The sequence below is a fragment of the Anguilla anguilla genome, chromosome 11 (genome assembly GCF_013347855.1).
Source record: "Anguilla anguilla isolate fAngAng1 chromosome 11, fAngAng1.pri, whole genome shotgun sequence".
NCBI classification, from domain to species: domain Eukaryota; kingdom Metazoa; phylum Chordata; class Actinopteri; order Anguilliformes; family Anguillidae; genus Anguilla; species Anguilla anguilla.
In genome coordinates, this window is record NC_049211.1 from 32881454 (window position 1) to 32908022 (window position 26569).

Genomic DNA, 26569 nt, shown 5'->3' on the forward strand with positions numbered 1-26569 from the left:
TAGTATGCACAGAAAAAACCACCATACGCACATTATAGGGAGTTTTCATTTGCAGTTACAATTATTCCACCCCTCTATTCCACCCGTGTTACAATTATACCGACTAGGTTGTATAACATCGGACTGCTTGTACTTTGGCTTAAATTGTATCCGACTCAATTAAGTTATGAACGTAATTGAAACAGGTAAGGACTACTGACATGTCAAAGCTGTTTGAAGAAAAATTAAGGCTAAATATAAGTAAATGAGCAAAATCAAAAAACTGCTACATTTATACTGACTCTCTCCTACTGAATATGACAAATACTAACCATGACAGCTTTCATTTACATAACAATAATATGTCCCATACATTACGGTGCCCTGAAATGGCAGTGCTATCTATAAAGGTGCTTTAATTTTAATAAGTGCTTTTAAAGTGTATAAAAACACCCTTTAATGGAAGCTGAGAATCTGTATTTTAACCACATGTATATTGTTTTTATTACAAGTCTAAAATTATGGAGTACAGAGCCAAATCAAGATAAAATATGCCTTTATCCCAAACAATATGGGGCTTCATTTCATTTCCTACACACCTTTTTTGAAAATGCAAGTGATTTACGATTGTTAATATTTTTGAAAAGGAATGTTTGCACCCAAAATACATTGACTCGGAAATGTGCTACAGTACGAGGGTTACATTGACTTCATCTTAATTGTGTACTAATGTTCATTTGAACCATAGACCCATATCTTCTGAAATTCATCCCGGCAATGACTCCTTTAAAAATACCAGTGGATGTGTTCCTGTGGAGAGTGTCACATCACTGTGATGATGTTGTTACCCAGGCCATTCTTGGAAATGCTGTGTCCACCAAATGAGCTCTGTTTCTGTCACAGTGAGGTCTAGTGGTTAAGGTATGTTTAACAGCAAAGAGAATTGGTATGAAATTAGTGTATCAAGATAAACTCATCCCAACCTATATATAAAATAATGTAAACTCATGACAAGGTCTTTTAACATGAAGTATCACTATTTGGCAAGCGGGCACACAGTGACATAGCTTCAACTAATTATTGACATAGCCACTTTAAAATGTCAGGGTGAATAAGGGTTATGGCAGGTCAGCCATAGTGAGCCTTCTATGCAGGTTATGTCAGATCTGTCATGACACAAAGTGCAGAGTGTGTCATAACGACAGTGTGTTAAGAATGGACATGACACCTCATGACAGGCCTACCACTGCCGTTGATGTACAGTGTACCAGACGCATAGCCTACAGCTGCTCCCAGTCATTCAAAAAATGTGAGTCTGACATTCCTTCCTCTCACACAGTGTAGCCTATTACATTAACTAATTGCTTTTATAAGCTTTTCCCTAATTGTATAATTAGTCAGATCATTGCAACAATCTAATCCCTACAGTGAACCCAAGGGGATTTAGATCGTAATGCAAGTTGAAAACATTTTTGGTATAGATACACTGTGCTATAGATACACTGGTGTTCCTATTCATAACCTATACATACCTCCAATTTTCCTTGACATTTTTTTTCTCAACAGATAGTTATACAAAGTGAAGAAATGGCATGAAATGACAGGCTGGATATAATTATAAAATATGTCAGTCAGAAATAAATGTGTCAGTCATAAAGTTCATGACCTTTTGTTCCACATTTGCACATTTAGTAAAGAGTACACAATTATGCTTGACTTTCACAGTTACACATTTAATAAAGAGCATATAAGTAGGCTATGTTTGGCTTTCACAATTACACATTTAATAAAGACTACATAATTATGTCTGACTTGCACAGTTACTCATTTAATAAAGAGTACATAATTATGTCTGACTTGCAGTTACTCATTTAATAAAGAGTACATAATTATGTCTGACTTGCACAGGTATACAATGAAGACTACAAAGTTATGCTGACTTTCACAATTACACATTTAATAAAAAGTACATAATTATGCCTGACTTTCACACTTATACATTTAAAAAAAGAATACATTTTGTGTGACTTTCAGAATTTCACATTTAATAAAAAGAGTATATAATTGTCTGACTTTCACAGATACACATTTAATAGAGTACATAATTATGCCTGACTTTTACAATTACGCATGTATTTGGGGAAAAACAGAAAAGCATGTCACACTCTCACTCTTCCTGGGTTTATTTGACTTGATAACTCAAGAGAAAATGCCAAATATTCACACTTCACTTGTTTTTATCTGAATGCAAAAAGTGTTTGCAAAAAAAATACAAGAAAATGAATCGACGGATAAGAGAAAAGTTCTGTGAAGTTTCTTCAGACAAACAGTTCAATTTCAGTTGATTTGTTGTTCCTAGCATATTTTAAGGAACAAACTGATGGTTTTTAATAAAATTTAGAGATTGATAAATGGTGCACAGCTGTTCAAGCCTTTTTGCTTATTCAAATGTGAGAAGGGGCATAAATAAATTAGAAGCCTTTTTTCCATCTGGATTAGTTTAGTAAAAATATTCTGACCGTGGACACCTTAATAATTATTCTAAGTCCCCTGCCTGACTTCTTCTTTATCTAGACATCAGTCTGTCTCTCCCGATGCATTATAAATATGGCAGGTGGCGTCCACAGGAAATTTGTCTGGGTGCAACCTAATACGACGGAAAGCTTTAAGAATTAATTAGTGGAGATTCTGGAGTTCCCTTCCCTCGTGACGAATATGCCCATCGATCCTGTCCCGTGCAAGACAGGGGACAGTAGGGGTGGCCTGGTGATTAATTTCAGACAACCACACAGGCACTCCCTCCCCCCCCCCAAACCCCAGAGCCCCAGGCTTGCCATATGGGCCTGGGGTGGTGGCTGGCTGGGAGGGGGGGTGGGGGGGTACCAGGCTCTCAGCTGCAGCCTGGCTCAGACTGGGCAACATGTGGCCGGGGCACATGTGACTGTTAGCCAGCTCCACCTGTTCTCTGGTCAGATGGAAAGTGCTCCCCATCCCCGTACCTCTCTCTTCTGGAGCCCCCCCTGGGGTTGGGGGGGGGGGGGGGGGGGGGTTGTGTGTGTGTGTGGGAGGGGGGGAGGGGGTGCAGTTAGGCACAAGCCAAACTGCCCCCTTGCTCTGACCCTGTCAAGAACCTAATCACCATCAAAAGTGTCCCCCCATTACATGCACGCACACACACACACACACACACACTGCCAGCTGCTTAAAGGACCTATCAGTTAAACACTGAATGGGGCGTGTGTGTGTGTGCATGTGTGTATTAGGGGGACCCCATCTGGTCAAGCCTGACTTCCCCTTGCCTGTCTGGGGTCTGTCTCCTCGTGGCTTCAGCCTGGGGGAGGCAGTGACCCCTCCGCCGTGTCAGATTTAAAGGGCGGGGAGGCGGGCCGTTTTCATATGCATGAGGTGCGGGGGGGGGGGGGGGGGGCTTTGCTCCAGAGACTTACGGAGGCATCTGCTGTAAAACGCTCTGCTCCGTGGGGGAGATATTCGGCACCAGTCCACACTACAATCGCTTTTTCAAAATGGTTACCGCGGGGGTGAGGTCATGTGACGCACGGGACCCAATCAGAGGAGGCACACGCAAAGGCTTTTAACTCACAGATCCCTGTGCTAACAATATGGTATCTCTTGTCACTACTCTTAAGAGTATTGCCTGTCTTTATCTGTGGTACCTTTGCAATGATTAACCCATCCAGTTGCCCTTACATTTGGTTTCTCCTTGTCTGTACAGGACAGTCTTCTAAATGAATGTGACTGCATTGAGCTATAGCTCACTCACATTAAAAGAGACAGACTGCCCTCCACAGCAAAGATTATAAAACTCTCCCTCTCACCTCCACAGCCACAGAAATAATGAAGTAATCTTGCTGTAGGCAGCTCCAAAATGGGCCATTCTATATGCAGCGCGTTTGCCCAGCAGCAAATACACGATGCTACACATGCAGTCTCTGGACATTCTGCCTTCACTCAAGCAGGTAGGTAATCTGCAATCAAATAAAAATCAATGTTAAAAGAACAATAATAATTGTAGTAGTAGTAATAATAATAATGATAATAATAATAATAATAATAATAATAATAATAATAATAATAATAATAATAGTAATATATTCATATTATAATTTATTGTAGCTCTGGAAAAAACAGTTTTTTGTAGGTAGCAACCGCGTTTTGTTTTTCCCAAGATGTAATTGCAGGGGCCTAATGAACCCTGTTCGTCTGCAGTTTGTCTGGTTTGTTCGAGATGGAGCTCCAGCGGAGGGCTTCAGCCTCGTCTAACTTCTGCTTTTAAAGTTGTCCTCAGCTTTCCTTCTGCACATCACTAAGTAGGAGCTTTTTTCCACTGGTGTGTGGAGCATTTGGGCGAGGGGGAGGAAGGGCGGCCATTGTGTTCGAACATTGGCTGCTTTTTGTTAATACCCTGAAATCAGAAACCAGTTCAGACCCAAGAAACCAGGTGAGCTGAGTTTGTGTAATCAGCTGCATTAAACAGCCAGTTACTGTAAGTGCTGAATAAGAACAAAAACCAGCAGCACTGCAGGACCAGGACTGCGGGACCCCTGGCCTGTATGAATACTGCTATTAATCAGAACAGGAGTGATTTCCTGTTTTTTCCCCAAGATGGGGAAAGATATTTACTACTTCTATAATTACCATGTTTCGAACAGGGTTAGAAATCTCGAATCCCCTTAGCCCCACTCAACTCACTGAAAAATAGGAAGGATTTGCTTTTAACTGACCACATCAAGCGGCTCATATTCAGCTTAGAGAGACAGTTCACTTTCTGGAGTTTTTGACATTAGTTCAGTTTTACTGCATGTTTTTGATTGGCCCAGACTGTTTCCGGGTGATTAAGGATATTTTAGAGACTTACGCAGGATTCTGATGATTTGCCAACTTTACAGTGGTGGGTATCAGGGCATTCACTGGTTTATGGTCTACTCTAAAGTGAGTACATTTCAAGTAAGTCCAAGGCAGCTTGTATGGCGATGCTTTTGTCAGTATTGTCTGGGAGGTCATTGTGCTTTTGCCTGAGTGCAATCCATGTTCGGCAACATGCTCTTCCCTGTCCTACACAATGGAACCACCCCCCACGAACCACCTTTATAAATCTAAAGCAACTGTCCGTCCTTTTGACAGTGCTTCCAGGCGACACAGAAGAGGGGGTGGTGGACAAAATCAACTGTCCCAGTACATGCCAACTCCTCACACCCCCACCCCAAGTTAGGCCTTTCGCCTGAGCCTAGCTGTGCTTTTCTGGAGCTACCTGAGAGATCTGGCCTCAGCTAGATCTCTGGGGTGGGGTGGGGGGTGGTTGAGCTCTGTCCCCGCCATCGCAGCACAAAGGGGAGGGGGAGGGGGAGGGGGGCCCTGCAATGACAAACACAGTAGGTAATAGCCGCCGCTAGTGGCTGTTAATTTGTTATTGTAGCCCAGCAGCTGTGAAGCATGCTCCAGAGAGCAGGTGGCAGCCTTGGTGCCAGAGTGTGTGTGTGTGTGTGCGTGTGTGCGCGTGTGCATGGGGGAAAAGGTCAAGGGGGGGCAAAGGTGGGGGAGGGATGAGTTAATCTCAGGATCCAAATGTCCTTCTTGTAAAGAATAACACGACATGCTGGACGATCTCCAACGGAGCCATTAATTTTCAATGGGTCATTGTTTTTATGGAATTCGAAGCCAGTGGTGAGAGACCGAGGGTCATCCCATGCCAAACTCCTGCCTTGGGATGTAAAAAAAAAGCATGTTAACCACGCGCGTAGGTCCGACTTTCTGTACAGGCAGAAAAAAGCAATCATCCTTAACAAAGAAAATGTGATAGATGTTATAAATGTATGTTCAATTCACGTTATTTTCCTAATGTTATTCGCGTTTGGCTATTGACCGTCGGTTTCTCGTATGATGCAACTCAAGTTACATGGTAGTTTCGATAAAGAAAGACGTCAAGCCAGAAAGATAAGACGTCTGGACTCTTGAATTAACCTAGCTATAGCTTATCAGGGTAACAAGGGTGTCCATGTGTCAGCTGCACTTGAATGGGCCAGCTGGAAACGCATAGACAGGTGTTTTCTATTGCCTGCGGATAATGCAAATATTGCGTCTGGCTGGCATGTTTGTAAAAGATTATGATATTTTCTTCAGTTAAAGCCAAGTCAGTTTGTAATAATGTTATGGCCGGGATAACGTTATCGTTGGAAAACTTTCAACGTTATGATTAACCTGCTATTCAAACTTGCTGTTTTCTTGCTTAGTTTAATTTTATTTATTTATTTGCTATTTTTTTTATTCTGCAAAAATTATAGTTGTAAAGTAATATATCTTTTCAAACACACGGTCAATATTACTCTGCAATGCATTAGGTTGTAACCATGTAATACATAATGACCCTACGTTTTAATGAGCAGGATTGTGTCCTGTGGTTTAGTCATAAAATAGATGTGGCCAACCTTCAAACATCCGCGGTCAGTCCACGGTCAAACAATGTTTCTCCTCCTTTTGTTGGCAAGTCTTTCAGGGGGTTCCCGCCCCCAAAACACCTCCTTTTCAACTCCATCGGGGGGAGGGAGCGTATGCATTCTGCTCTCCGTTCCTGTCCTTAGGACATTCAGTCCAAATCGACGAATGAAACCCGCACAGAGCGCTGGTATAGTGTGAACGGCTTAGCGGCTGGTATCTTCTGAGAGCTAGCAGCACTATTCGCTTACTTCGAAGCAGCAAGATACGTAAAATGGTCGGGATCCCCGGCGCTTTTCAATGTAAGTTATTGCTTGTTTGCGATTTTTAAATGCGTGTGCTATGTCCGGACATACATGTTGATACATCTATTCGCTTCGGGCCGTGGTGGACGAGGATAAATGCATAATCGTAGCCGTTGTTCGCTGGTTGGCCAGAGCGTATCCACAGGCTAATTTTTGCTACAGACATAGGAGTTGTTGTGCTGTTGACGTGTTAAAATAGGCTTTGCTACTTTTGCTGATTAGATTGGGTATGAATTATGAACAATGTTGCATTCAATTTAATCGATCTGCGTTTGTGTAATGATGTTGGCTCCATAATAACAGTACGTTAGCTAGCCAACATCGACTGGTAGGCTACTGTGTCGCTGCAAGCCGATTATTTGTTACAATGCACTAGTATTGGGCCTGTCTTTCCAATGATCATAAGTAGTTTATCGCGCCTGTCTGTCAATCTGAACAGCTGCCCTCCCGGTCGTGTTTTTGCTGTATGTTTCTTGTTCACTGGCATCAGTCAGAACAGGCTAATTCGTCAAGTCTGCATTCTTGTGCTCCGTGAGGCTGTCACTTTTATGTGACAAGTTATGGCTCGTCATCCAATCTTACATTAGACGGTGATTAAGTACGAATGGTGTTTTGGCCAAATTTGCACAGTTCTAATGGTGCATGAATGGGAGAAGCGTCTCACTCGTGATTGCTGCTGTTCTCTTGTATTTCGATAATCTGACATTCTTTTGTCATGCAAATAGTCCCTATAGAAATTGGGCGAACACCCCTTTTGGAGAGGCCGTTTTCTTTCCTCCCCAGTCAATTTGAGATTAATCTGTAATCAGCCAAAGTTTCGCACCATCTGGAGTTTACAGCTTTGCAGGACAATAACACCAGGCTGCTTTTAAAGCTGACGACAGAGGGCTCCCGCTTGTCTAGTTGCCCTGCGGGGCAAAACACTGCAAAGCCTGCAGGGTGTCAGCCGCGCAAGGGCACGGTTGTGTCTGTTTAACTGAGGAGCATTTTAATTTGTCCCCAGTGACCATTCGCGAAACAAATGATACCGTTTGAGGTCGCTGACATTCGTCATTATTTAATTACAACCATCCAACACTTTTCACCAGAGTCCCCCCACCCTTACTGAAAGCAGCCCCCCCTCCACACACACACACACTCTCAATTCAATTCAATAATGCTTTATCGGCATGACTGCATATAAATAATATTGCCAAAGCAATTCACAAATTAACAATGACACATTAGACATAATTAATACATCCATCCATTATCTGTACCCACTTGTCCTGGGCAGGGTCGCAGGGGGTGCTGGAGCCAATCCCAGCGTGCATTGGGTGAGAGGCTGGAATACACCCTGGATAGGCTGCCAGTCTATCGCTGGGCACACACACCATTCCCTCACACACTCATATAATTAATACAGTGGAATTATATATATATAGGCTATATATATCTTTAAAGGGGAAAAAATAAATATCCAAAGACAAACCTCCAGACAGCCTATAGGTTGAATAACAAAGAGTAATACAGACAGTAATACGAACAGAAACTAACACTAGTGCTAACAATACAAATAACAGAGATGGTGCTTCCCTCATTTTGTGACAGGAGGCCACATATCTTGCTGCCAACACTACACATTCTGATTTCTCCCCCAATATACAGGGGAGTTTTTCTAGATTCCTGTAATTTTGGTGAAATGGTTCCATTTTTTTGAGAAGTTTTTCCTTATGTCCTGGTATTTTGTGCATTCTGTTTCCACTGCCCCCTCATCCCCTGATCTCAGTGGGAGCGCAGCCTGTCCTCTCTGGGCAGCCAGGTCTGCCTGTGATGGACTGTTTCTATGTTTCTATGCGGTTCTCTCTCTCTCTCTCTGTCTCTTTAGAATAGTGTTTGAATCACCATTAGCTGTAGTGATCAAATTGGCAATGAAATATTTGGTCTGTGATAGCCGCATTTTTTGGGGGTTGTGACACAATTTTACCATAGAAACATTTATATGTTGGGCTAGTAGATGAAGTCTGACATGTAGACTCTGTGCAGCACTTTTCTCTTTGGTGTTGTACTCCAGTATTGCTCTGATTTTATCTGATTCTTTTAAAAAAAAGTTTAACAACATTGGTCCTTCTGACCGAGTTCCAAGAAGATAAATATTCTAACCAGAAAATGAATGGTTTCATATTTATTTATGGATTAAATACATTTCTGGAAGAGAAAAAATACCCAATGGCCATATGAATTGCTGCTCCCCCCCCCCCCCCCCCCCCCCCTTCGTCATCCCTCTTTTGCGAGGGAAGACGTCGTCCAAAAACCTTCGGCCCTTTTTGAAGGGAGCAGGCTTACAAAGCGCCTGCCTGCAGGTTCGCATTAGCGCTAATTGCTTTCGGCTCCAGTCGGTCTTCCAGAGGCAGCCAGCGGGGGCCCAGGCGCCCCGTTGCTGGAGACGGCCGTCTGGAAGTCGCTCAAACCCCAGCGCGACTCCAGCCTGAGCCTGCCCCCCCGCCGCTAAACGCCTGCGCAAACGTTCGCCCGGGAGGCGCTAATAAGTGCAATAAGCTGTTAGCTGTGGGGCTAGCTGCGTCTCTCTCTCCGAGGCCGATGTTTACTTATTACGGAATGGGGCTGATTCATCGCGCGCGGAGGCTGAAGCGGCAGGAATGCTGCTCATCACTGACACAAAGCAGACCCTGACTGCTCCTGCCCCTTCTGAGAAATGATAAATGCCAGATCATGCGTGCAGGCTAGCTGTAATAATGGCCTGGGAGGTGTGGAGGAGTTGGAGAGAAATCACCAGTAATCACAGGGCTCCCTTTAGACTGTTAAGAAACAGATGCTCGTGCTACGGTAATTCATTTTGGGCTGTGTTTTCACTGTGTGTGGTCGTACAAGGATTGCTCAACGAATTCAAACATTTGAAAAGGGTGACTGTCTCTCCTTACCCTTTGAATAAAACTTTAAAGGTCGTTTTTTGGTTGTTTGTTAATTGACACATTATTTCTTTTCTCATTACATTACAGATATTTAACAGATGCTCTTATCCAGAGCGACTTACACAACTTTTACATTGCATCCATTTATACAGCTGGATATATACTGAAGCAATGTAGGTTAAGTACCTTGCTTAAGGATACAACGGCAGTGTCGTCCCTGGGAATCGAACCTGTGAGGTTACAAGACCAGTTCCTTACCCATTATGCTACACTGGGCATTCGAATTGATTCCCAACATGTATTACAGTGCTTCAAAGATTGAGATAGTATGCAAGGCATTAAATTTAGTCAATCAGATTATAACATTTCATAATGACAGGACTATAGCCCGAACCTCAAAACCTGAATTTGTCATAAACCTCAGCACCACGTGGGATGTCCAAAGAACCTGATCAGATGGCTGCTCCAAGACGCTGAATTTTAATGAAAAAAAGCAGCTGAATTTTAATGGAAAAAATAGCTTTAAAAAGTGTTACCTCGTGGAAAAATGTGTATTCATAGCCTTCATTTTGTGGGAAATTAGGCACAATCAAGGGAGCCCTGCTCTGAAACCGTGGTCTGGCCTGTCCTTGAACCTCGCTGTTACAAATAAGAAACCCATTTCCCCCCGCAGTTCGATAGGGGCCCTGCCTTTTAAATGTGAAGCCACAGGTTAAGCCGACCTGGGTAATGAGCATTTGGCATAGTTCCCTACACGTAAAGCGAGCGGAACATTAAGACCGAGGTCTTGCACTCGCCGCGGTGAAGTTGTTTAACCTTAAACGGCGGACGGCAGGTTATCTTTACGCGTCGCATTTCAGATGGGCCTTGAGTTTCAGTAAGGTTTCGACCCCTAGTTGGAAGTGTGCGTATGTGTGCGCACGTGTGCTCACCCTTGTGTTTCGCATTAAGTTGAGAGGCAACACGGAGCATTGACCGGCCATCGGGAGAAGGGAGAACTCTCTGACCGCGGGCCCCGCGCAGATGTTTCTCGCCGTCGTGTGCCGCGTTAAGGGCTTCGGAGAGACTGGATCCAGATGTGCGGGCCCCGGCTCTCGGAACCGGCCGCCAGCGGTCAGCGGGGGGAATCTGGAATCCGGAGGGCGGGTGCCATTTAGCGAGTCCGCACTCCGCGAGTGAAACGTCATTTCTCAGCCGCGCCGCTCGGGCCCGGGTGCGTTAACAGTGTGGGTTTGGCGAGCTCCTCTGTGGTCTCCCTTTAGGGTACGTGTGCCTTTATGAACGATGAGCTTGGCCTTAAACTTCTCTTTAATCAGGAGGCTGGACTTCATTTGTACCCTCTGTGCTTAAGGGAACTCACATATAAGAACTTGTGTGTACTTGATGGCCATGATTTAAAAATAAAAAAAAACATACATAGAAAATAAACCAAGCTTGCAAACATAGCATTCATCCTTGCGCAGGGCATCTGTCTGAAGATAACAGTAATGTTACATTGTGAAACTGAGCTCGCGTTGTTCCAGAACTTTCTCTGTTGTGCAACAGAGGTTGGGCCACTGACATCATTGTTTTTGCAAAACGGAAGCTTATTGGGTGAAGGTAGATCTCTTTTCTCCTGGAATTGGTTGTTGGGCATTTCAGGGATGGGGAGGGGTTACTCCTGAGTGTCAGGGTAGTCTCAGAGTGCTTTTTCCAATGTAAATGTGGAACAGATGTTCTCTTTATCCGAGGGTAAACAGGAACCTGCAAAGAACACAAGATGTGCCTGCAAATACTGTTTTTGCCCCTGCGTCATGTTCCAAGCACGGTGTTATACACAGTTGTTTTGTACTCAAGGTATCCATAATTTAGATAACAAATAGCACATTTTACAGCCATTTAAAAAAAATGTTATCCACTACAAAAGATTTCATGTTCTGTCATCTGGTTATTTCCATATGAGCTGAGATATGTAGACCAGGGGTGTAAATTTTACCTGGGGCCAAATTCTCACATAGTAAATACTCTTTAGGCTGGACCAGGATGGTATCCTTATCACCCCCTTGCCCCCCCCCCACCCCCACACACACAGTTGGTCCTACCTTAACTACGAGACACAGTTCAAACCCATCACTCTTCAGTGTATGCTTACATAACCTAAATTTCAGTTGGCCTTGATTTGTTGAATATTTACTTTTTTCTATCAATTTTACATAAATGTAATACAATGGAAGCAATGTACTGGAACATTTTAATTTTAATTCACATTTGATTTTGGAGAGGATTGGGTGAAGCCAGAGAAAACTTGCTAACGGGCTGGATTTGGCCCAGGGCTGCCAGTTGATGATGGCTAATGTAGACTTTTGAAAAGTAAGGTGACTCAGTAAATAAAGCAGAAATTAGCAAGGGCAAGCCAACATTTATAGTATCATCGGCTACTTGCAACAGTGTCGGCTTGACGTCCATGAATGACTGTATAGAGCAATTAGTGTAGTTATAGCTTGAATACATTTATAGTTTAGCCTCTGTTTTGAATATATATGCCCATTCTATGCAAACGTTTTTTTTTTTGGCAGTTGGTTTTCTCAGATTCACGGGAAGTTTGTGTTACACCGACCAGGGATTTACATGGATGGCTAGCTTCACTCCATAGTTCCTGGTACCTTTTTTTCTACCTCCCTGGAAGAGTAGCAAAATTTCACACTTCTGCGGATGATGGAAACGCATCCAGAACCCGTGGGCACGGTTTTACGGTATGGTACAGCGCGGTCCGGCACAGCACGGCAATGGAAAAGGGCCATAAGTAGAGTGCCGATTCTATTGCTGCTCCATGGATCCATGAGTCCTCATCGCCCCACTCATCCCCCCCCCCCCCCCACCAGGTGACTCAGATGTTCAGGAACATACTTAACGCTCCAGAGGACACACCTGCATAACGCAGGTGTGGCCCTCAACCCCGGGAAGACTGCAGCTGTTCCCCGCCTCGGGGAAGGAGGTTATTAATAGATCACGCGCCACAGCACGATAGCCCGCGTGAGCGGGGGTCCTTCCGGTCGGATTAAAGACTCCATGACATCGCAGGCCCTCTGACCGAAGGCCAGCGGGCTCGTATTTCTTTGCCCGCTTGCTCGGCGAGCGCTGTCTTTTTCTGCAGAAGGGAAACGATTATGGACTTTTCAATATTCTCCCCCTTTCGTCAGCTTTCTAGTAAAAGTGCGTACGCGTGCTCAAACTTGATGATTTCCTTCAACAGAAAAGCTGAGCCAGATGGCGTTCTGCAGTGAAATTCGAGGTTTTTCCAGTGTTCTAGGGGAGGCTGCAGAATGAGAGATGGTCTTGTGTTAGATGTGATGGACGTGCAGGAATAGCACCTGAGCACCATCGCTTGTTAGCAACTTATTTCAACATCTGTGGAGTAGACTATTCTGCTTGTGTTTGTGTGTGTGTGTGTGTGTGTGTGTCCCTCTCAGATACACACTACCACACACATAAACCCACACAAATAAACAAACACACACACACACAAACACACACATGGAAACTTACACACACACACACCCGCGTACACAGTCGCAGGCAACACAAATGAAATGTAATGAGAGTTGTTGCTGAGAGTTGGGCAGATGGGGGGGAAGACTAGTCCAGCCCATCTTAAACTAATCTCTCCCAGCAGGGCCTAGGAGCCAGACTCCATGGAGCCGTGGGCCGGGGGTCTGGAATGTCCCTGAATGTCCTCCTGGGAGGTGGGGCCTGTAGTTACGGGTGATACGGATCTGATTGACAGGAGGGGGCACTATAATGGCACTGAGATAGGGAGGTGGAAATGAACAGGGCGTCCTGTGTTTGGATGGGGTTGGGAGGGGGGTTGAATCATTGAATCACATTGTATTACAATAGAATATATAAATGTACAGTTTTTTTGTTTACAGTTTAATATACAATGCAGGTCACTACCTGTCGGCCACTTTATTTAATGCTGGGTCTGGAACTGTTGCTGAAATAAATCATATGAGTACTTATATTCTCTGGTTGCGGTGGTGTGTCACAGTGGATGTGTTTGCACACATGCCCACTGATCAGGTCTAGCCAGGTAAACCCAGGGAGAGGAGCTGGACCCAGAGGACAAGCTGAAGAATCACCTTCTGTCTTTTAGTCACTCCTGTGACAGCAGGTATTAATTAGGGCTACAAGTTTGTCTCCCCTTGCTTTCTCATACTTCAGTCCTCTGCCAGCTAGAGGTCACGATAACCTCGTTGTCAAGCCACTTTCCAAACAATTATCCCATTTGCACCACCTCGGTAATCTAAGTTGGTAAAGAAATTGTCACCAATTAGGCATAGATGATGATTGACAGCAATATTTATAAGTGACACACATGTTAAATTCAGTTTGATTACTTACTATGGTTCACAAGCCACAGTATTTTAAGATGTTTTACAGGGGCAAGTTAGGTTTTGTTAGAAGCTGTGGGAAATGGCAAAATTACAAATGAGAGCAGTTGTATAACATTTATCTTGCACGAAAAAGTTAAATTTAAAATATAATTTCACGATTCACCCATTTAACTAAGCATGGTCTTCAGTCTAGTCCATAAGTAGAATCAGGTGTCTGAGTGATGGGCTAAAACAAAAAAACCTGCTTTATATGGACACATTTTTCTTCTTATTCCAGTGATACTCAGTCCTTGTCCTGGAGAGCAACAGAGTCTGCTTTTTGTTTTTTTTCCCCCTGAAATGCGTAATAAACACAAAGTCACATTTTTTCAGTTCTCGGGCCAGATATCATGTCTCCATTTGATGCATCACAGTACTCCTGTAGTAAGACAAAAAAAAAAAGATCTAATTAAGCCGTGCCACCGCATTCTTTGCAAACAAAATAGAGCCATGCCCTGCCATGCACAAGGTGAAAAGTTTCGTTTCCTTTCGCCTGGAGCCCAGCCCACATCCGCAAGGTGGAAGTAGGTAAAAAAACCACTTCTCCGTAAGCAAGTCGAAGCCCCATCTCTGCCCCTCTTCCTTTTTAGTCTTTCCACTAGTTCCATTTTCTGTATTGTTCTTAAGCTCTATATTCAGTATTTTAGTAGTTAATTAGTAATATGCTAGTAGTAGTAGTATTTAATAGTTCATTGTTAAGATCAGATTAATTTCTTACATTCTGAAATCACTGCTATTAACTTGTGGCTCTCTCAGGCGTGCCTTAGTGCTGACTACTCTGATCCGGGCACTGTGCTCACCCATAGCTTGTCCCCCAGCCCTGGACCTGATACTGTTTTCTCCAGCTTCAACTCAGTTGACTCTGATCAAACCTCCAAACTCAATAGCTGCTGCATGCCCACATCCTGCCTTCTAGACCCCATGCCCACTGCCTTACTTACAGCCTGTCTCCCTCTGATCTGGCCTTCTATTGTCAATATAATTACACTTCATTATCCTCTGGCTTGGTACCTAATGACCTGAAAACCGCTTCCATTACCCCGATTCTGGAAAAAAAAAAAAAATAAAAATAAACGTCAGCCTTTATCCTGACTCACTGACAAACTACAGGCCTATTTCAAATTTGCCATTCCTGGCTGAAGCACTGGAACATGTAGTAGCATCTCAATTACCAAACCACATGCTGAACTGTAGCGTATATGAGCCGCTCCAGCCTGGCTTCCACATGAAGCGCAGCAGAGAATCTGCCCTGCTAAAGGTCCTTAATGATCTGCTTGTTGCCACTGACGCAGGTGCTTCCAGCATATTGGTTCTTTTAGGTCTTATTGCCACGTTTGACACAGTCACTGATGCTGGACGGTATGCAGCATGGCCTCTCCGTGGTACTTTATTAATATCTATGGTCCAAATATTGCCTGCCCAAGCAATGAGTAACTTCGTTCAAAATAATTAATTTCAAAAAGATTCCAGTAATGCCCACGACATTTATACCACCGTTGTGTCTAAGTGAGATGCAAGAGATTTCAGGAAGCAGTGTTCTATCTGATAGGATTGCCATGACAGAAGAATGAAAATGAGTAAAGTTTGACCTGATTTGTTAGCCAAACCTTCGACGTGTTGGAATGGCTCTAGCAGAAAGCAGCGGCCCTCTTTTGTGGCGTGTGGGACTCTGTAGATGACCCGGGTGGTCCGCGGCGCTTCACGGTCCCTGGCCGCCGTGTCTCGGGCCGCCACGCCCGTGGAAGGAAGGGGAAACGCTCGCGCTCAGCTGTGAAGCTGGATGTTCAAGGACAAGGGCTTGGGGGGGGGGGGGGGGTGGCCACACCTGACTGTGTAGGAATTCGGTATCATTTCAACCCTCCAGACGATAGATTACAATATCTCCCCTGTCCGGAACACAGACAGAGTACAGGGAGTGAAATAATGATTTTTTTTTCTCTCAGATGTGGTGTCTCTAAGATCTGCTTCCAGTAATCTGGAGTGGTCCCTAATTCCCCTCTTTATTTTTCTAAAAGGTTTAGTGTGTGTGTGTGCGTGTGTATTTGCGTGTGTGCGTGTGCGTGCGCGTGTGACTGGAGCCAGATGTACAGGCAACACAGCGATATCTAATTTTGCCCCCCCCCTTCCCCCATCCAAATGGTTACCAGCTGCACGGGAAGAACGTAAATGCCTTCCGTACCAGTCCTGGTATCGATTTCTCCTTTTGTTTCCATTTACCTTTTTTAGTAAGGGTAAAAGCTTTTAGGAATTTCCTTGGTGGCTATGAGCTCAAGCCTAAGCAGCACTGTGTTTGATGTTCAAACCTTCACTTATCAAAATGTTAATTCATTCTCTTCTCTTACTGTTTAAGTTTCAGTGTAATTACTAAATCAGTGCACCTATGCACTACTCACTTGGGTCTACATTCACAAAAAGACAGTAGAACCTTAGGTAAGGTGATGCCCTTATAACCCAATAGGCTTTACCCAAATGCCTTGTCATGGTAACGGTATCCGCGGTGACAGAAGCGACTTTCACGACATTTCCGTTGACCCAGAGCAGAATTTACAATTGATGTGAGAGACGACAGTTTAGAGGGATGAAATCATTGACAGTTGGTGTGGACAGGACAATTTCAATCCTGAGGGATTTTCCAAGTAGACAAAGAAATAGCCAGATGGGCAGATGGCTGCAGCAGCCATAGATGGGTCGTAGATGTTGATGATACTAATGATTCTGTATTGCATTTACAGTGTTTTCATCTCATGACCTTAAAAGTGATTTGCACTGAATGGTGGGAACTCATCGCAGCCTGCACCAATGTGTAACGCCCACCTGGGTGGTGTATGGCAGCCATTTTGTGGCAGAATGCTCAGTATATATTGAGCCTGGTTCCTCCAAAGGTTTCTTTGCCTTACCAGCCTGGCGAGTTTTTCCTTGCTGCAGTCACCATAGGCTTTCTTTTGTGTGGGTCTTAGGTTGGTGCTGCTATGAAGTGCTGTGCCACTTTACAAGTACATTTGATTAGATTTTGATTTGATTTGACCCAGAGTGGCATAATTAATCAGCCTGGTTCTCAAAAGCCCCTTAATTTATTCTATAACCATCATCCTCCCTTGACCTTTAAGACAAAGTCTTCTCCTTACATGAGCAATGGCGTCAAACAGCGAAACTCAGTATAATCAGTAGCGGGTTGGCATCAATCACAGCACCTAGTCAATGCATGTCAGCCATTTTTCCTTTTCATATCAAGCAAACAAAAATCATAAGCATTGCTTGACCATGACAAATAAAAATAAATGACCATTAAAAATTAAAAGCTGCCCATCATCACCAATCTGGCAAAGAGACCCCCCCCCAGATATCATTAATAAAAATCTTATACATTCAAATTCAGTCTTTAGCCATGCTGCCATCATACCCTTTCCAGCATCAGTGGAACCAGCCTCAATAATGTTGTTCTCTCCTGATCTATCAAATACATAGTTTGGCCAAGCCATACACATATAATTCTACTAACAATTCTTAGTCTTTGTGACAACATGGTACTTTGGCCCCACAAGGAAGGATGTAAAAGAAAAACCTTCACCCAACCTCTGAACCAACCAACTAGCAGTTTAAAAAGACCCCTCAATCAATCGCAGCCCAGGAAGAGACGATTCAAAGTCTCCTCCAGAACCCCAGAAAGAGCACTCTCTCCCCACTGCTGGGTTCAGGTGTGCCTCATGTCAGTTCATAGCTATGGCCTCATGAATAACTCTCCACTGCAGGTCAGCTGTATGCTTCTGTGTGGGATGTTTATACTGTGCCTGCCAGCATCCCCTCAGAGAGAAATCTGGCCCAAAAAACTCTGACTGCCTCAAGGTTTATTTAGTCTCTCAAAGACGCCAGGCGAGCCACTTTGACATTAGTGATGTATACGGCTTCCTTGGTGATGTCTTTAAAATTCTCCAACCGTGAGGTTCGGGAAGAAAGGATCTTGGAACATCACCTTGCTGTGCATCCCCTGAGGCAGCTGTAACACCAAATGGTGGACAATACCTCTGTTGTTCCTCTGGCACTGCCTAAGCTGTTCCTTTAGAGCCTACCTGAAGTTGCCAGGCAGAGCTGATTTGACCTCTTCGGATACTGAGAAGTATCAGCTGAGAAGCCTGTATGCCTGTCACCCCCTGAAGGACTGCAGTTTTCCTCCACCCCTCCCCGTCCGTCTCTTAGGTGGGCCAGCTATGGTCATCCTCTCTTCGCCAGATGGGCCTGCACACTTGCTGATTGTATTATCTTGACTTAAACCAGTAGATTATAGAACAAAGATATTCCTTTTCACGGTGAAGTCCCGCTGCCAAGCCTGTAGTATGGAACAGTAATAGGAAGTGAGGCCTGTTATCTCAACCCCCTGAAGGTCCAGTACAAACAGCTGCCGGTCACACCCCAGGTTCTCTTCCTTCCTCAGGAGAGCGCACGCAGGCTTGGTCCGAGTAAGTTCCACTCAGCGGAGGAGCCTCCGTGCTGCCTGCAGTCAGAAAGCATAGACCCAGCTCCTAGCATCCATCTGGCCCTGACCTCCTTCTTTAACCCGCAAAAACAAGATAACTGCACGTGTCCTGGACTGCCTTGAGCGGAAAAAATCCACCAGCCTCTTCCCGAATTTGATAAATTAAATATGTGGCTCCAGGACTATGAGTCTATGCTACAACATTGAGGCAGCCAGGTTAGTCGTGACCAAGACTTGTAGTTGCACTAATAGACAATTCAATTTAGACAACTGGGTAACTACCTTCTCCAGCACATTTCCCAATTCCTCTGTTTAAAATTTTCTGGGCCTAAAGACATGGCCAGGGCCTTTGTTCTCTTCTTTGCCCAGTGCACCCCTCCAGGCAGTTGTGGTGGCCTGGTGTTCTCTCACTGATCCTTGATAAAACCTTCACTTTTACCCCAGTTCACTTTAGCTGAGGAGGCTTGATCATATAAACTCAAATTCCTTCTCAAAGACACAATGTCCTCCTGCCCTGTAATAAAAACAGTTACAGCTGCATATGCATATTGTGCCACTTCATTTATACCTAAATTATGAAAATTAACTAAACTAGTATGGTAAATGGTACAAGTGTCATGTTTCATTTAAGCCATTTGTTCAAGTCTCTGTGATGAAGGCTTAAATGGAATACCCCCTAAATGGGCGGTGATTGGCCAGATTTGGCACCTGCACAAAGAGGTTATGCTGGTTTTACATCCAAGCGGTATCATCTTTATTGCACAAGCAAATTTTCCAAAATTCCCGACTTCTCTCTCTGTATCACTATTTGAAATTAATGACAGAACATTGGAAATTTAAACCTTTCTTGCTGGTGAAACCAGTGGCATAATGGGAACAGAAAGTTCACTTACCCATACTCCGCTCTCAATCAAGTGATTTACAAAATGTTTCTCCTTTGTGAAAACCACAACTGCTTTGTTCACCCTCGAAGCGGAAGCGATACTGGCGTACCCTACCTGTTCTCCTATCTCCAGAAAAAGGTCTGCTGTGGTTTGGCCGGCGTCAGGTACGCACCTGACCCCATGACAGGGCATAAGGGATAGTGCACCCCCGTTGGGATGAGATGCCATCCCAACACTCTACCACAAATCCGCCAAGCTAAAAGCACCATACCAAACGCAACAGTCCTAATTAACAACTATATGTAAATTAATGTATTCAACTTTTAGTGCTCAGCATAAATAGGAATAAACGAAAACAGGGAAAGAACTGTTAACAATCGCCCTTTCACCGTGAGCAACCTCCCGCGCACACAAACTCCCTGCATGCGGGGGGGGGGGGGGGTAGAGAAAAAGAAACGGTGAGTGAAAGGGGGGTAGAATCGGAGAAAAAGGTATATAAAATGAGAGACAGAAAGTGAGAGGGAAAGGAAAAGGGCAAAGAGAGAGAGGGGGGGGGGGTGGAACTGGTCTGCTTGAATATCCTGTTCCATCTGGGACCCATCTGTGTTTCTCTGGCTCAGGACAAGCTGCCTGGGTCTCTGCAGGGCCTCATGTGTGGGAAAGCAAACACATGGCTCACACATGAGGGAGGGAGAGAGGGAGGAAGGGAGAGAGAGGGAAAGAGAGAGATGGCTTGCATATGAGGGAGGGAGAGAGAGAGAGGGAAAGAGAGAGATGGTTCACACATGAGGGAGGGAGGGAGAGAGAGGGAAAGCGAGAGAGGGAGCAGGAGAGAAGGCAGAGGGACAGCAGTTAAAGCAGAGAAACTAAGGACTAGAACACAACACAGGAGGTGGGTGAGAAACAACCTTTGTGTGTGTGCTTCTGTGTGTGTTTATGTGTGTACACCTTTGTGAGACTGTGCCTGTTAGTCTGTGTATTTGTAAAATCATGCGTAAGTGTGTGTCTGTGTTTATGTCTAGCTTTATGTTCATGTGTATGTACTCATTTGGTTAATGTTTGACTCTCCGTTATAAAGAACCATGTATGTATAAATGGCTAAATGTTTGAGATGAAAAGGCCAAGTGTTTTTAGTGTGTTGTTGTCAGTCTGCTTGTTGTTTGGCTAAATTGGTTGCGCTCACACACAGCCTGTGACAGAAATTGCTCAGATTCAGCATGGTTCATGCAACAATATTTCTGAATGTGATCCCTCCACAGTTGACTGAAGTGCACCTGTATGTTAATGTGAGTACAGCAGTTAGATGATGGTGTTGTGTGTGTTTTTGAGTCATCGTGGAATTTGCAGATGTTTGTAAATATGCAAACAGCACAGAAAGAACCACCAATCAGGAGAAAGACACTGGGGGCAGGACAGGTCACTCGTAGCACTCAGGCGAAGCTGAACAAACCACAGGAAAGCTGTCACAATGGAACTACATCAGTCATCAAAGGTTATTTCTCCAACTAGTATTGGGGCCTTGACTCGGGCAATTAAAAAAACACATTTAACGGATGAAATCTTTGAGTTTTGAAAATATTTCAGAAAGTTTACCAGATAATTATTCAATTCCAAAACGTAAAGTATTGTACAAACGAGTACTCACAAGTGTGCAGGTTTAGAACATAGTACTCTTCCAGCGACCATTACAGTAAACGCTTCAGAAATAAAAGGCAGTGCTACAGAGAGCATTACAGGTAATACTACAGAGAGTAAAACAGGTAACCCTACCAAGTTGACTTTTGTTGACTTTTGCGTCCTGAAAAGATGCTCCGTTTTTCTGATTGGGCAAGCAGAGTGCGAGGGGTTCGGTCCACAAACACGGAGCACTGCATCTGCTTTAGGTTAGGAACCGGAAGAGCTGGATTAGCTGACCGGAGCCGTAGCACCAAACCGCCAACGCCTGACATCTGCTGTTCAGGGGCTCGTTTCAATCGAAAGCGATTTGCTCCCAGATTTCGGCGTCATTGTGCGCCGGCGTGTGCCCGGCGCGTGCCGTCTGAATGGGACCTTTGTGTTTCGGGGCTGTGGGGTGGAGGGGGGGGGGGGGAGGTTTGGATGGGGGTCAAGGTCTGTGCAGGGCACTAAGCGAACAGGAGGGTGCCGGGGGAGGGGTTTTGGCGGTAATGCCCTGAGCGGTGACCCTTTTGTCGGGGACAATGGCGGTGGGAGGCTTGTCGCTTGGTCTGGGTGGCGGGCGGCGTGTGCCTGCCGTGGTCTTGACCGTGATTGGACAGTGTGCTGAAAGCGAGCGGGCCCTCGCCGCCCGGGTTTTCTGAGTGAGAACTTGTCCTCTTCCTCCAGTTTCCCAGCTCTGTTACTCTTCTTCTGTTCCTTCCATCCTTCCATCCATCCATTTTCTAAACGGCTTCTTCCTGGATAGGGTCGCGGGGTGAGCGGCTGGAGCCTATCCCAGAATGCAGTGGGCAAGAGGCAGGAATACACTCAGGTTGCAAGCTTGTTCCATTTATTTATTTGTTCGTTTGTTTGCACCAGCACGGTTGTATCTGCAGACCGGTCCTGTCTCTACTCTGCCCTCTGCTGGTGAGAAGGGGTTGTACGTTCTCAGAAACAAGCCCAACTAGCAATCTTTGTCCTGCTCGGTTGGCTTGTGACTGCACAGCTGGAGTCTGCATACTGCAGGTCTTAAAATGACCACTGGGAGTCACTAGTAAGCAACTAGGCGTAGATTGTCTGACTGACTGAGACTCCACCCCTTTCCTTGGCCTTGTGGGGATGTGGACATGGGCAAACAGTGTTGCTCCTGGCTTTTTGTGCGGCGATTCCTCGTGGTTTCCTGGTGGGGATGTTAAAGGCAGACACAGGAGACTACGCTTCACACCCAGTGGGTGTGGCTTCTGTCTCCTGCCTGAACCATTGTCCCCTGACTTTCCTCCGGGTATGGCTTATCCATGTGATTGGGCGAGCCCCTCACCCATGACCCCAGAAAAATGGGCTTTGGTCCAAGGCAAACACCTCCCCTCTTCTCTTGTCAACACACGTTTAACCCCCACTGGTGTTGGGAGGGGGGCATTGGCGTGTGTGACATGGATTCAATAAGACAAAAATACCCCATGTAGTTGAAGTCCATTCACTTTCTTTTGTGCCATGAAAGGGGGAAGGATTCATAAGTTTGGGTTGGGCCACTCAGCAGCCCCTGTAAGGGTCAAAATGCCCCCCTCCCCCACTTTTTTGTTCTTGATGACAGCCCTTCCCCCACCTCTCCTTCCAGGAACTGTGCACTACATTCAAATGATCTCAGTTCATCAGTCAATCAGTCCAAACAGGTTTTTATGCTGTGATTTTTATAACAGGTTATCAGAAAATATTGTCAGCACTAAAAAAGGTGGTTGTTTGGAGTGAACAGAATAAAATATTACATAATTCCAATATGATATATATGTGTGTATACTAGAATTTTTAGTCCAATGAGTAAGTTTGTAATAAACCCTGAGTTTTGGTAAAAAAAAAGGGATATGTTTGTGTTTTAGTGAATGTTTTAAGTTTTAAGACGGGGGGTGGGGGGGTTGTCTGTTTTTGGTTTATGCAGATTGGAGCTTGCTGAATTTGCAAGGCACTCTTTGTCAGAACTTTTGTTGTGCCCTGAAAGCCTGTATCCTGAGCAGTGCATTCAAATGCAGTTCCATCGAGAAAGAGAAAGGGAGAAAGAAAGAGAAAGAGTAAGAGAAAGAAAGAGCACAGAATCTCTGTCAGACTGTTAAGGTGAATGATGCCAGGAGTGTAAAGGGAAAGTAGGTGTGTGTTCAGTACACACCCCTGTTGCTGGGATGTTTGCTGAAAGGGTGGAGGTTTGAGGATGGAGGCTGCAGTGATTGTTTTATGGAGGGGTTTAGGTATTAGGCTGTAAGACAGCAGTGATGGTTTGATAAGATGGAGGTTGCTCTGCTAAAAGGGCTTGATGATAAGATGGAGGTTTAGGAGGGGGTGGTAGGCCTAGGAATAGATGGGCAGTGTATTTTTGTGTGTGGAGTTACAAACAGGGACCAGGTGTGCCCTTGTTACCCTCTCTCTCTCTCTCTCTCTCTCTATCCATCTCTCCCTCCCTCCCCTGTACAGGTGACTATTACAGGCCCCAGCTGGCTGGCTGGGTCCTGCCTGATTGGATCCATATGGCTGAAAGGGTGTGTGAGTGAGAGCGAGTGTGTGTTTCTGTATCTGTGTATGTGTGTGTTTAGGCCTACCTACATTTGGAGAACACATGCTGGATTTTTCTATACCATACACACTATATTTTAATGTTTGTGACTACTATGTTTTTGCAATATCAGCATTTGGCACATTGAGTCCTACATTGTTTAACTTGCGTAAGCTGACTAGTGTTTATCTTCTTTCGATGAAACTTCATTTGAAAAAATGAAGCAATAAAGAATAGATCTCCTTTCTAAGAACGGAACTCTTCCATTTGTGCGCTTCCTGTTTTTGGCTTAAAAGTGGCCGGTTGCTAACGGGTACGAAAGGATCAGTTGGGGCGTGGTTGCCATTTGAGGTCGCGGAGCTTGGGTCACGGAGGTCACTGACCAGGAAGTGCCTTTTAGACGTGATGCGAGGAAGGCTGCGGGCACTTCATCACCCCGCTACGATGAAGACCTGCCTTTGACGAAGACCTGCCTTCGCTTCAAACGCACCCGCGCTCAGGACCGTGCCCCTTCTGAAAGGGTGGCGGAATCTGTCCGCGTCAGACCGCCGCTAATTCGCGATGAATATCCGATTAGACCCGGTGAGCACCGGGGGTAACTCTTCAAAGCACTTCAAAGCTGACCTTCTTAAACCGGCTGAGCGTAAGTCTGTAATTGGAGCCCCGTCCGTTTCAAGCTCTCTGTGCGACTGTAAACACTTGGAAATTGCTCTCGGTTAAGTGTTGTAGAAGCTGTTACGAGGGTCATAAAAGCCTGCTGCGCCTAACCAAACCCTTCTCTTTAGATTTGGGTTTTATTCTGCCCGTTTTATGTGTTAGATGCGGGCCCTGTCATGAAGAGTGTGAAGGCCGGCCAGATTCATTGGCTTTGCGCAGTTGCTTTGGTTTTTAATCCTGTTAGAGTTTGTGAATAATTGGGCTCATTACCGGATGGCGTTTCTGTTGTTGAGTCATTTTAAGTGCTGTTGGGTTTTCCATTTAGTCATTTAGCAGGTCTTATCCAACTTACGACTTACAAAAGTGCAAACGGAAAGGCTTTAGGCAACATGCAGAGATGATGCCAGTTTATCAGGGTCATGACCCGCGATAGTAGAATCAGTGAATAAACCTGACAGCATACCATTAAGTGCAAGTGTAAAGATCCTGTGCTGACATGCTTTTCTTGCATTTAAGCTGCAGAATAAATGTGCATGTGTATTTGTGTGCATACATGTCTGTATTTTCATGCATATGTGTCTGTATTTGTGTGCATACGTGTCTGTATTTGTGTGCATACGTGTCTGTATTTGTGTGCATACATGCCTGTATTTGTGTGCATACGTATTCGTATGTGTGCATACGTGCCTGTATTTGTGTGCATACGTACTTGTATTTGTGTGCATACGTGCCTCTATTTGTGTGCATACATGCCTGTATTTGTGTGCATACGTATTCGTATGTGTGCATACGTGCCTGTATTTGTGTGCATACGTACTTGTATTTGTGTGCATACGTGCCTCTATTTGTGTGCATACGTGCCTGTATTTGTGTGCATACGTACCTGTATTTGTGTGCATATGTGCCTGTATTTGTGTGCATACGTACTTGTATTTGTGTGCATACGTGCCTGTATTTGTGTGCATACGTACTTGTATTTGTGTGCATACGTGCCTGTATTTGTGTGCATACGTGCCTGTATTTGTGTGCATACGTGCACACGTTTGTGTTGAAATCTGTCTATCCGCAGCACTGGCTTTGCGTGCTCATGCTTCCTGTGGCCGTTCTGTGCACCAGATGCCTGCACAGCTGTGAATTTGCATGCTTGTTAAACCTGGAGAGCAGGAACACCTGGAACGCTGTAGCCTCTCAAACCCGGTTCCTAAAAACAGATTTGACCGTGCGCTGCTTTTACCGGCGGTCTGTAAGCGGCCAGCGCCATTCCCTCTTTATTGTTTATTAAATATTAAAGGCGTGTTTGAGCTCTGCGTTGGTGTTTACGGCATGCTCTAATGCAAATGCATCTGTGGTGTCATTGTGGGTATGTGTTGTTTTCATGTTGGAGTGCGTGTGTGTGCATATGTGGAACTGTGTATGGTGTGCTAATGTGTTGTTGGAATGTTTGTGTGTGTGAGTGCATATGTGGAACTGTATGTGTTTGTGTGTGTGTGAGTGAGAGTGTATGGTTGCAAGAGAGAGAGAGAGTCTGTGTGTGTACATGCAGATCTGTGTGTGTGTGTGTATGTGTGCTTGCGCACATGTGCTCTGTCCTCCTCGCTTTCCCACTTATTGGCCCCCTGCTGTGTAACCATGGTGAGCGTTCAATAACATGAAGGAGGGGAAATGAAATGTGTAGAGTCGGGTTTTCATGATTCATGTTTGTAAGGCTGCAGGCAATTAAGAGACTGACAACACATTTGTTTGCTTAAATTATTTAAAATTTAAAACGGTTAGTATAAGTTAATATAAGTTATTACAAGTACAAGGTATTAAAATGCCCATTTCTGTGGTCAAAGTCAGCCTTATTGCTATTTAGCCTACATAACGGAAACAAACTTTCCCTTGATAAATAAGTTTAGATAATTTAAAAAACGGTAGCACTGTGATATGAAAGTGTTGAAATTCAAGTGTTGTGTAGGCTCATATAGGAAAGTGGTTGGTGGGGCAGCAATTAAAGGAGAGGAGGGGGCCTCATGATAGAATTTTGGAAAGGGCCTCCATAGGCCACAGAACGATTCCCTACGATGCAGCATGTAAACCAGGGCTCAGCTGGGGGGGAGGTGGGGGGGGGGTACATCAACAGTTCTGCGCTGTTGGAATTCCCTCTGTCTGTGTGTGCGCGCGTATACATGCACATGTGTACAAGTATTTGTTCGTATGCTCCTGCAAGTGTAAAATGAACAGAGAACACTTCCTTGCCTGCACCTTGCCTATCTGTCCACTGCCAAATAAACTACATGCCTCCCCTGAGCATGATGGTTTATA

General features: G+C 44.8%; 1 protein-coding gene across 2 annotated transcripts in view; it reads left to right on the forward strand.

The window, feature by feature from the left end:
- The first annotated feature begins 6433 nt into the window (after positions 1-6433).
- LOC118207195 (protein CBFA2T2-like) overlaps positions 6434-26569 on the forward strand; it is a 33918-nt gene continuing 13782 nt past the window's right edge. Inside the window, exon 1 of one of the 2 annotated variants that reach the window (XM_035380528.1) lies at positions 6434-6731. In XM_035380528.1, coding sequence (XP_035236419.1) covers positions 6704-6731 — 28 coding nt within the window. In that variant the 5' untranslated portion in view covers positions 6434-6703. Of the gene's footprint in view, positions 6732-20204; positions 20306-26569 lie in introns of those variants that run through there. The other variant, XM_035380529.1, reaches the window with a different exon arrangement.